Source organism: Lontra canadensis, unplaced genomic scaffold (assembly GCF_010015895.1).
Source record: "Lontra canadensis isolate GAN:19392208 unplaced genomic scaffold, GSC_riverotter_1.0 scaffold3, whole genome shotgun sequence".
NCBI lineage: Eukaryota > Metazoa > Chordata > Mammalia > Carnivora > Mustelidae > Lontra > Lontra canadensis.
Genome location: NW_022630997.1, coordinates 42,755,834 through 42,767,953, shown reverse-complemented (window position 1 = coordinate 42,767,953; position 12,120 = coordinate 42,755,834). Strand labels below are relative to the sequence as shown.

The 12,120-nt window shown below is 38.4% G+C and overlaps 1 protein-coding gene across 2 annotated transcripts in view; it reads right to left on the bottom strand.

Annotated features, from left to right (window-relative positions):
* Positions 1-5,176: 5,176 nt before the first annotated feature.
* P4HA1 (prolyl 4-hydroxylase subunit alpha 1) overlaps positions 5,177-12,120 on the bottom strand; it is a 78,493-nt gene continuing 71,549 nt past the window's right edge. For both annotated transcript variants that reach the window (XM_032840669.1, XM_032840659.1), the window contains exons 13-15: positions 8,264-8,332; positions 7,482-7,578; positions 5,177-6,231 (exon numbers count right to left, since the gene is read on the bottom strand). In XM_032840669.1, coding sequence (XP_032696560.1) covers positions 6,161-6,231; positions 7,482-7,578; positions 8,264-8,332 — 237 coding nt within the window. In that variant the 3' untranslated portion in view covers positions 5,177-6,160. The remainder of the gene's footprint in view (positions 6,232-7,481; positions 7,579-8,263; positions 8,333-12,120) is intronic.

Genomic DNA, 12,120 nt, shown 5'->3' with positions numbered 1-12,120 from the left:
TTTTGGGAAGCTTTCCCTCGTCTATTTTTCAGGATTATTTTGAGAATAGGTGTTAACTTCATTGTTTGGTAATATTCACCTGTCAATCCATGTAGTGCTGGACTTCTGATTGGAAATTTTTTGATTACTAATTCATTTTCGTTACTTGTAATTGTTCTGTTTGGAATTTATTTTTCTTCCTACTTCAGTTTAGGAAGTTTCTAAAACTTAATCGGTTTCTTCTAAGTTGTCCAATTTGTTGGCATGTTTTTTTGTAGTAGTCTCTTAAAATCCTTTGTATTTCTGTGGTGTTGGGTTGTTACTCTTCCTCTTTGATTTCTGACATCATTTATTTGGGTTATCTCTTTTTTCTTGATGAGTGTGGCTAAAGTTTTATTAGTTTTGTTTCAAAGAACCAGCTCTTGGTTTCATTGATTTTTTTGTTTGTTTGTTTTTTGGTCTCTATTTCGTTTATTTCCACTCTGATCTTTATTATTTCCTTCTACTGACTTTGGCCTTGGTTGTTCTTTTTTTCCTAGCCCCTTTAGGTGTAAGGCTAGATTGCATACTTGAGATTTTTTGTTTTATTGTTTCTTGAGGTACACCTGTATTGCTAAAAATTGTCCTTTTAGAACTGTTTTCATTGTATCTCAGACTTTGGACCATTGTGTTTTTATTTCCATTTGTCTTAGTGTATTTTTTATATTTCCTCTTTGATTTCTTAGTTGACCCATTCATTGTTTAACGACATGTTGTTTAACTTCCATATATCCGCTTATTCTAGATTTCTTCTTGTGATTGATTTCTAGTTTAATACCATTGTGGTCAGAAAAGATGCATGATATGACTTCAGTCTTCTTAAATGTATTGAGATTTGTGACCCAATATGTGATCTATTCTGGAGAATGTTCCATGTGCACTTGAAAAGAATGTGTCTTCTATTGGTTTTGGATGGAATATTCTGTATATTATTTGTAAAGTCCATTTAGTCTAATGTGGCATTCAGTGACACTGTTTATTAGTTTTCTGCCTGGATGACCTATCCATTGATGTAAGTTAGTCACCTACTATTAATTGCATTACTGTCAATTTTCCCCTTTATGTCTATTAATATTTGCTGTACATACTCGTGTGTTCTAATGTTGGGTGCATAGATATTTGCAATTATTATATCCTCTGGTTGATCTCTTTATCATTGTTAATGGCCTTCTTTGTCTTTTGTTACAGTCTTCTTTTTGTCTGATAAAAGTATTGCTACCCTGGCTCTCTGCCCTCCCCCCCACCCCCACCCCTTATAGGCAGCATATAGATGGTTTTTGTTTTCTTACCCATTCCATTACCCTGTGTGTTTTGACCGGAGCATTTAAACTATTTACATGTAAGTGATTATGATAGGTATGTACTTATTGCCATTTTGTTCATTGTTTTTTGGCTGATTTTGTAGTTCTTCCTTTCTTCTCTTCTGTGTTTGATGCCTTTCTTTAGTGTTGGTTTGATTTTTCTTTCTCTGTACTTTTTGTGTATGGGTTACAGGTTTGGGGTTTGTGGTTACCATAAGGTTCAAATATAACATCCTAAATATATATGTAAGCCCATTTAGACATCTGTTTTTATCCCACATGCTGTAAATTTTCTAATTATCTTTGAGGTCAGCAAAGTAAAATAAAATAGTAGCTTGTTGGGACTCCTGGGTGGCTCAGTTGGTTAAGCGGCTGCCTTCGGCTCAGGTCATGATCCCAGCATCCTGGATCAAGTCCCACGTCAGGCTCCTTGCTCAGCAGGGAGCCTGTTTCTCCCTCCACCTCTGCCTGCCTGTGCTCACTCTCTCTCTGACAAATAAAATCTTTTTTAAAAAGTCCTTTAACATTTCTTGTAGTGCTGGTTTAGTAGTAGTAAACTAACTTTCACCTGGGAAACTATTTCTCCTTTAATTCTGAATGACAATATTACAGGTAGTCTTGGTTGCAGGTTTTTTCCTTTCAGCAGCCACTCCCCTCTAACCTACAAATTTCTGCTGAAAAATCAGCTGATGGTCTTATGGGGTTTCCCCTCGTACCTAACTATTTTCTTTACTCCTGCTGCTTTTTGAATTCTCTTTAATCTTTGACATTTTATTTTTTTAAAAATTCTAAAAGATTTTTATTAATTTATTTGACAGAGGTCACAAGTAGGCAGAGAGAGAGGAGGAAGCAGGCTCCCTGCTGAGCAGAGAGCCCGATGCGGGGCTCGATCCCAGAACCCTGGGATCATGACCTGAGCTGAAGGCAGAGGCTTAACCCACTGAGCCATCCAGGTGCCCCTAATCTTTGACATTTTAATTATGTGTTGTCGTGTAAACCACCTTGAGTTCATCTTGTTTGGAACTCTGCTTCCTTTACCTAGATGTGTTTCCTTCCCCCGGTAAGAGAAATTTTCTGCCCCTTACTCTCTCTTTTCTCCTTCTGGGACCTCTATAATGTGAATGTTTGTTTGCTTAATGATGTCCAAGAGATCCCTTAATGTATCCTCATTTTTAAAAATTCTTTTTTCAGGATATTGGGTGGCTCAGTCAACCAGTTAGGCATGTGACTCACAATCTCAGTGCAGGTCTTGATCTCAGGGTCATGAGTTCAAGCCCCATGTTGGGCTCCTACACACTGGGAATGGAGCCTCCTTAATAAAATAAAAATTCTTCTTTGTTTTGCTGTTCGGGTTGGTTGCTTTCTATTTCCCTTTCTTTCAGACCACTGATCCATTCTTCTGCATTTGCTAATCTGTTGATTCCCTGTATGGTATTTTCTTTTCTTTTAAGACTTCATTCATTTGAGAGAGAGAGTACAAATGTTGGGGAGGAGAGGCAGACAGCAAAGCAGATTCCCTGCTGCGCAGGAAGCCCAACATAGGACCATCACCTGAGCAGAATGTAGATGCTCAACTGACTGAACCACCCATGCACCCTGTTATTGCATTCTTCAACTCAATTCTTTTAATATTTTCTGTTTTCTTGTTCTCTACGGTGTAGTGAGCAAATTTATGATCATCATTTTAAAACTCTTAACAGGCATATTACTTATATCCAATTAGTTCATTCTCTGAGGTTTTGTCTTACTCTTCTCTGCAACATACTTCTCTTGTCTCCCCATTTTGCTTGACTTTGTGTTTATTTCTATGAATTGAATGGAACAGCTACTTCTAAACTCAAAGGAATGGTCTTGTGTATGGCCATCCCATGTAGACTGTGTGTACCTGATGACTTTGGTTTGCTGGCTGGAGCTGTGTGTGGCATAGGCTGGGGTGCTGGGGTTATCCTTGTGGGATGGCCAGAGCTGAAATGGGCATAGTCTAAAGTGGTCCTTGGATTCTCTCTGGAGAGGGTCCCATGGCAGGCTAGCTGGAGCTGAAGTGTACATGCAGTAGGGCAGTCCCTGGAATCTCTGAAGAGGGTACTCTGGTGAGACACAAGCTGGGAAATCTGTTGTGCTCCATGCAGGGGGCACCCTTGTAGTGTAGCTGGAGCCAAGGTGGAGTGTGGGCTGGGAGGTTCTGGGGCACTCCACAAACAGTGTGCCCTGGCAGGTGAATGTAGCTCAAGTGGCCATGATTCTGGGGCTCTTGGTGCAGAAGGCACCTGGGCAGGACAGCTGAAACTGATGTGGGTGCAAGGTGTGGTGTCTTGGGGTTCTCAGTGGAGGGCGTGCCCTCCATGAGCAGCTGGAGCTAAGACAGGCTATGGGCCAGGGAATCCTGGAGCACTCCATACAGGGGTGCCTTGGAGTGGCTGGAACCAAGACAGGCACTAGCCAGGCACTAGACAGGCACCTGTGCCACAGGTGCACTGACAAGTCCTCATGTGCAGGTTTGGAGTGTTCTGGGGTGCTCTGTGCCTGTATCACCTGACTGAGATGGCTATATTGAGGTATAGTGAGCACTCACCAAGGGTGTTCTGTGTGTGTCCCATCTTGGCTGCAGCTGAAGTTGCTTTGGTGGGATGGCTGGGACTGGCATGGGCTAGAGGCCTGGGTCTCACTAAGGTGATAAGCCTGCTACAGCGCCCAGACCCTGCCTCTATCCACGCTATCAAACTGAAGGAGAACATAAACCATGGCGCTTGCTAGCCTCTCCAAACTAAAGAGAGTTCCAACAGCTCCGCCATCCTTTGGCATGGTTCCTTTATATTCTAGTTGCTTCTTTTAAACCATGGGTTTTTTTTTTTCTGTGCTCCAGGGCACCCAGGGCTGGGATGCAGTCCTCACTGGTTTTAACGTTCACCATCAAAAAAAAGATTGCAGTGACCACTGGACTCAAAACTTTTTACAGGATTTTTTTTCTCCTTTCCATTTGTAAAGAAAAATAGTTGGTAATGAAACATGGGAGGGTTCTGTAAGATCTAATACTGAAAAGAGTTTATTGATCCTCATGGAGAGTTTGGGTTGAATATAATAAGGAAATCTTTAAGAATGTCATTTCCTTCTGAAATATATATTACTTTTATTCTACTTGCTAAAACATATAAGGTAATAAAGGTTAGTTTCCATTCACTGAAACCCCCACCCCCATTTTATTTCTATACTTTTGCATTCGCATTGCTTCTAGCATGATTATTATTTTTTTTTAAATCACCTATGGTCACAAAATCTAAGCAGATTAAAATACTGAAGCTAATTCTCAATATTTCTTACCAAAATAGTGGTGGTGAAACAAAGGGTATTTGGGAGAAAGGAATTTTACAGTTGATTTTTTTAATTGGTAAAAGTAATAATACCTTCTTACCCAAACAAGTAACACTTTCTTAAATTTATATTTAAATAGTGCATAAAGGATAGAAAGCACTTGTATGAACTAAGATTCACCGTAAGAAATGTAAAAAGTTAGTCTGAAAGGTCATTAGTAGACTTCATTAGGGTCACAGCTTTATAGTCCACCTTATTTTTGAGTAAGAGAAAGCCTAAGTAACATTAGTGTAATAACTCCATAACCACAGTAAAGTTGTAGAGCTCTTTTTGAAGGAAACTGATTTTGATTAAGTATCTGAAAGTTGAAAGAGCCTCAATTTTCTATCATAGCCATGTGACATTAGAGTGCAGGGGGATAAACCTAAGTCCTACACATTAAAAAAAAAAAAAAATCAACAACAACAACAAAAAATCAACAAAAATCACCAGTCACTATAGCATGCATTCACATTCAAATACGAAAAATACCACACAGAGAACAGAAACATTTTTAAAAAAAGATTTAAGATCATAAATAGGTCATTGTTGTCACAACACATCTCAGAATTGAGAAAAACAAACATTTTGGCTTTTTAGAAAAGATTTTTTATCAATTCCCTCATCATTAAAAGGACTTGTACATTTTAAAATTTCCAGTCTCCTAAGGCACAATATTTTATCAGAATGCCAACATCATCACCCTGCGATAGCAGGAATAAGAGGCAAGGTATTAGCACTAAGAAAAACAGCAAATTTTATGGACAAAATCATCATTTATGAAAAGGGGGGGAAACAGGCTAATAATCATTTTAGTTAAGACCCAGTGTTGTTATACAGGGCTTTGTATTAAAAATTTTTGTTTAAGCGAAGTATTTTAACCCAGACTAAATTCACCACAGAGGAGCTATGAGAAAAGAATGGGACTGGGAAAATATAGTATACTTTCTTTAAGAAGATCTGAAAGGAAGAAAAATCAACTTAGAATAGCATATGGGGCAAACATCAAATGGAACCCAGATTTGAGGACTAGTTTATTCCTAGTCTTCAGGCAGATCCAGAGAAGTAAGATTAGGTAGACCTAATACCTAGGCACATACTTAATCACATGGCCCATTCTAGCCTATCCCCTGAACACTGAGATGTAGTGAAATACTATAATCAGATGCTTAAACTGTTTTCTTTAGCCAAACAAGAAGTTCTTTAAGATAGAAGTGTAAAAATTCCTCATTTTTAACTCTACCTTGTTTTATCCTCTGTGATACCAACTGAACTTTAAAGATTTACATGTACAATATGGTGATTTAGTGTTACTTTCAAAAGGAAAAAACCCCACAAAGTTAGTGATTGTCCACAGATGAAACATTGGATGAGGTTCATGACTGAAATCAATCATGGAGTGTTAGTCAATTGTAAACTCTGGAAGTGAAGACTGGGCAATGTGCATATTAGACACATCAGAGTTTAACAGGAGAGGAAGGGAAGCCTATTTGTCATTCCAATTCTGATAAGGTGCATGGTCTTCGAAATTCTTGTCCACGTTCATGGAGCCATTTATTGGATACTGTGAGAGAAAAAATATATTAAGATTCTCTATTATCTAATTTAACAAAGTTTCTACATGAGCTATAAGTTCAAGACCAAAAAAGATGAAGGCAGATGGTACGTAAGCACTCTTAAAAGCTTCGCTAAATGTTGAAAACTCAATTGATAGTCTATGTATGTGCATTTCCTAAATTTCTGATGTTCAATGAAAGGCTTGAAATGAAACACAATTGAAATTAAGATGTAGGTACAGTCAGAACATGGTTTAACCTGTTTGCAAAATACGATCCCTAACAGAGACTTTTTAAAAATGAACGTAAAACCTCTACTCTAGAGGAACAATCCTACAATCAGTCACTACTATTATGTGCTCATTAAGTTTCCTTGATTTCAAGATATACTGCTTTTCAGTGTACCTCAAATGGAATTTTCTACTCCTCCTATATCCGAAAGCCCAATCCATGGCATCAATGTGTATAAATATCTAAACTAGGACCCATAATTACTTTTACCTTTTCTCAACTCCTCTGTTTCCAATCTTTCAGTCATCAAGCCCTTTCACTTTTTCTTATATACCTCTTCAATCTCTATATCTCTTTACTCTCCAACAGTTTTGCTGCTGCAAATGTTCCCCCCTTCACTAGCCTTTCTTCATTCTAGTCCAGTCATTGCCAAACATTACCATCATCAGGCGAGATTTTTAAAATCCTAACCATCAGATGTTATTTCTTAGTCCTGCTATGTCGGATATGGTAGCCACTAGACACATTTGGCTACTAAAATACTTGAAATGGGGCTAGTGACACATATTGAAATGGATTTATGGGGTTAAACAGTATGTTTCTATTTTGTTTTCATGTGGCTGGTCATTTGCACTAGCATGACCCTAAGTGTCTCCCTAGCTTCACATGAGTCCTGGCCCCCGTCTCTAACAGGCCTGGAAAACATACTGCTCTAGCTTCAAGACCAAATTTTAAAATTAAGCTTTGAAGAAGCCTCCCCAACTATAAGGAGTTACCATCTTGTTTACATCTCTGTACTAGTGTGTACTATACCATATTCTAATTTATCCATTTGCCTGTCTCCATCAGAGACCATTGTAAACTCCTTGAGGGAAAGATACTATCTTATTCAAGTTGCAATACTGTTAAAATCTGTCATAAGAATTCTGAGCTGTTAAAAGCAAACTTATATTATGATCAGAAACTGGCGTGGCTGAATCACTTTCAATGTTAGGAGAAATCACAAGAGAATACAGGAAATATTTACCCCATTTGTTTCCAACAAGCACTGGACAGGCCGCATGCCGTGTACTGTAATCTCCTTCTCCACTGGCAAAGAGATTGTACCAGAAAACAGCAGTTCCCTATGGAGAATAATAAAAAATTATCTCTAAATAAGATAGTAGGTTATCACTTTTTGCAGGAATTAAATTTTCCTCTGTTCCTGTGAGCAAGTATTCATCTATGGCAGCATTATACCTTCTCTAATAAAATTCTAAAATATGGGGGCGCCTGGGTGGCTCAGTGGGTTAAAGCCTCTGCCTTTGGCTCAGGTCATGATCCCAGAGTCCTGGGATCGAGCCCCGCATGGGGCTGTCTGCTCAGCAGGGAGCCTGCTTCCTCCTCTTCTCTCTCTCTGCCAAATAAATAAATAAAATCTTTAAAAAAATTTTTTTCTAAAATATGACAATCATTTACAAAATTCTGGTGATCATATGGAAATGTTAATATCACAAAGTTGCTTAACAAATCTTACAGTAGCAAGATGGAGGGATAAGTATCATATGGAACCCATTTTAGAAATGAAAACTTTTAAGTACTAATCCTTGGTTGTTCATTACTTCTAGGTAATCATGGTAAACTATGCCACAAAAATATTCAAAATTTTACTTGGTATACCTAGTAAGTAAATCTTACTTAGTAAGGCTTACATTATTTCTACCTTTAAAAATGTAATTCATTAATTAAACCATGAAATTGAGGTGCATCTCTTCCTCAGGGAAAAAAATAAAGAGACCCACAAAATTAAAATAAACGAATCAAGTTTACCTTTTTGGGCCAAACACTAGCTCCTACTTCAGGAAAAACAGTGGCTCCTCCTGCTGAAACATCACTCATCTGTAAGAATTCCAGAGAAGTATTATCAGAAGCACAGGTACAATAAAGCTAACTATGCCACTGTGAGGAAGACAGGACACCATAGAGAACAGGAGAACATCTGGACTTCTACCTAACATAGGAAGGTTTGTGCATGCTACTTAGTTTTTAAACAAAATAAGATACAGTTTAGGTTTATATACTTAAGTAAAAAAATAAAAGAAATGAGAGAGCCAGGAAGGGAGATAAGGATATCTTTTATATCTTATAGCCAGAGGTAAAAAGATATTATTTAAAACCAATAAATCAAGTAACACAGGGGTATTATTTAAAACCAATAAATCAAGTAACACAGGGGTATAATTAGGCATTTATAGCACTGAAGTATAACCTCCCTGGGGGCAGGACTTTTCATTTGTTCATTGCTGAGCTTCAGTGTCTAGAGTAATAATAGTAGGTGCTCCTACTAGGTATTTATCCAAAGTATATGAAGACACTAATTCAAAAGGATATATGCACCCCTGTGTTAATTGCAGCATTATGTACAATGGCTAAATTATGGAAGCAGCCCCAGCATCCACTGAAAGATGAATGGATAAAGAAGATGTTGTGTGTGTGTATACACACACACACACACACACACACACACACACACAGGAATATTATTCAGCCATAAAAAATAAAATCTTGCCACTTGCAATGACTTAGAGCTCAAGAGTATTTTGCTAAGCGAAGTAAGTCAGACACAGATAAATACCAAATGCTTTCACTCACATGTGGACTCAAAGGGGAAAAAAAAGGACAGAAACCAAGAAACACACTCTTAACTATAGAGAACAAACTGGTGGTTACCAGAGGGAAGGTCGGGGGCGGATGGTTTAAAGAGGTGATGGGGATTAAGGAATGCACCTGTGATTAGCACCAGGTAATGTATGGAAGTGTTGAATCACTCAACTGAATACCTGAAGCTATATCGCATTGTATGTCAACTATACTGGAATTAAAATCTTAAAAATTTTTCAAATGTAACCTAGAATAAAAACACAAATCGGGGCGCCTGGGTGGCTCAGTGGGTTAAAGCCTCTGCCTTCGGCTCTGGTCATGATCCCAGGGTCCTGGGATCGAGCCCCACATCGGGCTCTCTGCTTGGTGGGGAGCCTGCTTCCCCCACCCCTCTGCCTGCCTCTCTGCCTACTTATGATCCCTCTCTCTGTCAAATAAAAAAAAAAAAAACCCAAAACACAAATCTTCCAAATGGAGGAACCACATGGACTAAATGAGACAATGGAACCACAGATCATAAAGACTGAATCACAAAGCAAAACCCAAGTATGCTACATCCAAGAGTCACATCTAAAACAAGGGACTTAGAGGGGCGTCTGGGTGGCTCAGTGGGTTAAAGCCTCTGCCTTGGGCTCAGGTCATGATCCCAGAGTCCTGGCATCGAGCCCTGCATCGGGCTCTTTGCTCAGCAGTAAGCCTGCTTCCTCCTCCTCTCTCTCTCTGCCTGCCTCTTTGCCTGCTTGTGATCTCTGTCAAATAAATAAATAAAATCTTTAAAAAAATAAAAAATAAAAGAATTAAACAAGGAACTTAGAAGCACTGAAAAAGATTTGCCCAGCAAATGTTACAGCAAAGAAAACAGTTTTATCTTAATATGAGGCACAGTTTAAATCAAAAGCATTAAGTGAGATAAATAAGGATATTTTACTATGATAAATACAAACATCAGTAGTAGTAAGTGATGAAACACCTGAGAAATTGAAAAAATTGTGCTAAATGGCTTTTTTTTTTTTTTTTTTAAGGACAATCCAGGGGAGGGGTGATTTGAGTCAGCGGGGCAGAGGAAGAGCTGGAGAGGGTACATCTGGGCTCTCTCGGTTAGCTGGATCCAAAGAAGACGAAGAAGCCGAGAGGATTTGCAGCTGCAGGTTCTCAAGTGGGGCGTGAGTAGGCCTGGCCCAGCTACTAAAGGTGGGAGACAGGGGAATGGAAAGGCGTGGGGTAGGAGCAGGAAGGTGGGGGATGGGAGTGCTGGAGTCGTGAGGGGGTCTGGGGAGCTCACTCCCGGCAGAAGACGTACTCCGTGTAGCTGGTCCAGCTGGTCTGGGAATAGTAAAACAATTGGGGGGGGAGGTGAATCACTAACCTAATCAAATGCTATATAATTAAAGGAGAACATAATTGGTAATTAACATAAAATCTAACGGTAAAATCTAGCACTAGAATATTGGACCAAATAATATAGTATCAATATTCATAAAAGCAAAAAAAAACACCAGAAAAGATGATCACCCTCTCTAATAAGAGAAATGCAAATTAAAGCACAAGAACTGTCAGTCTAATAAGTGAAAGATGTACAGATCAATGTCTGACAAACATCAACATCTCTAGAAAGTATGTAAGATTTCACTGCATGAAGTTTGTACATGTATCAGCTTCTCCCCTGGCTCTCCCTTTGTGATAACTTAGTTATATTACAGTACTTACATCCTTTTTTAAAATGGTATCTTAAATCTTTTTGGAAACAGATGAAGTTTTAAGACGGAGGGTGGAAGAATAATGTAGGAACGTGAGAAGGTAGGTTGAATAGAGGGAATGAAGAATGGAGGAAATAGGGTAAAAGACCCACAGGGAAGGTGGCAGGGAGCAATGAAGAGAGAAAACGAGACTGAGCAAAGACACACCGATTTTGGTCGGGAGTGAGATAAAACAGCAAAAACAGATGCCATTTTCATATCATTCAGATGGAGACAGGGATGAAAGTGCAATGAAATAAACAAAAAGTCTAGATATAAAATACAACTTTTTAAGTTAACAAAGGTTACAACAACGTAGGAGATTATATTTTCCAAATATTATACCAATAGGTCCTGTCTTACATGTTCTTTTTACGTGACACTGATATTCTTACCAAGTGGTAGGGACTATGTCCTTGTCCCCTGAACCTTGTAATTGCTTTGATTAATAAAATGCAGGAGAAGTAATATTATTTGACTCCTGAGGGTAGGTAATGAAAATGCAATGCATTTCAGCCTTGCTTTTTGTGGAGATACGCGCTCTTGTAATCTAGCCACCATGCTGGAAGAAGCCCAGACCACGTGCAGGTATTCTGGACAAAGCGTCTCAACCCCAGCCTTCAAAATGACCCCGTGCCAGTCATCCTGACTGCAAATGCACGGGAGATCCAGAGCAACGACCAGGAGTGATGCCTGCTCAACCGCACAACCAAGAGAGAGAAAAAGTTATTTTAATCCATTCAGTTTTGTGGTGATTGTTATGAAGCAGTAGAGAACTGGAACAAATATTATGACCAAAGTTAACATTATTCATATACCTAAACATATAGAAAAAATTTAAAAATATCCTGAGTTTTTAAACTTTAATAAACAATGTGAAAATGGTTACTCTTAATGGGGCTTCCAGGGTGCTAGAATGTGCTCTTGACCTGGCTGCTGCTTACATCAAATGTGTTCACTTTGTGAAAATTTATCGTTATAGTACTTATGATTTGTAAACTTTTTCTGACATATAGCAAAAAAAATTCAAAAAGTTTAAAATGTATATGAGTATATACAGAGATGCCTATATACACATATTAACAGATAGTCCATACTCCAAAATATCAACAATGATTGTTTCCAAGTAGAGAGACTGTTAGTAATTTTAGCATTCTTATTCAGGCTTTAATATTACAATTTGAAGAAGTTATAAATGCAAAAAGCCCCTCCTGTTACTCAGTTGTAAAAACTCTAAATCAGAACATCAAATAAGGGCTAAGGAAAACAAACACCTGAACACATCAAAAT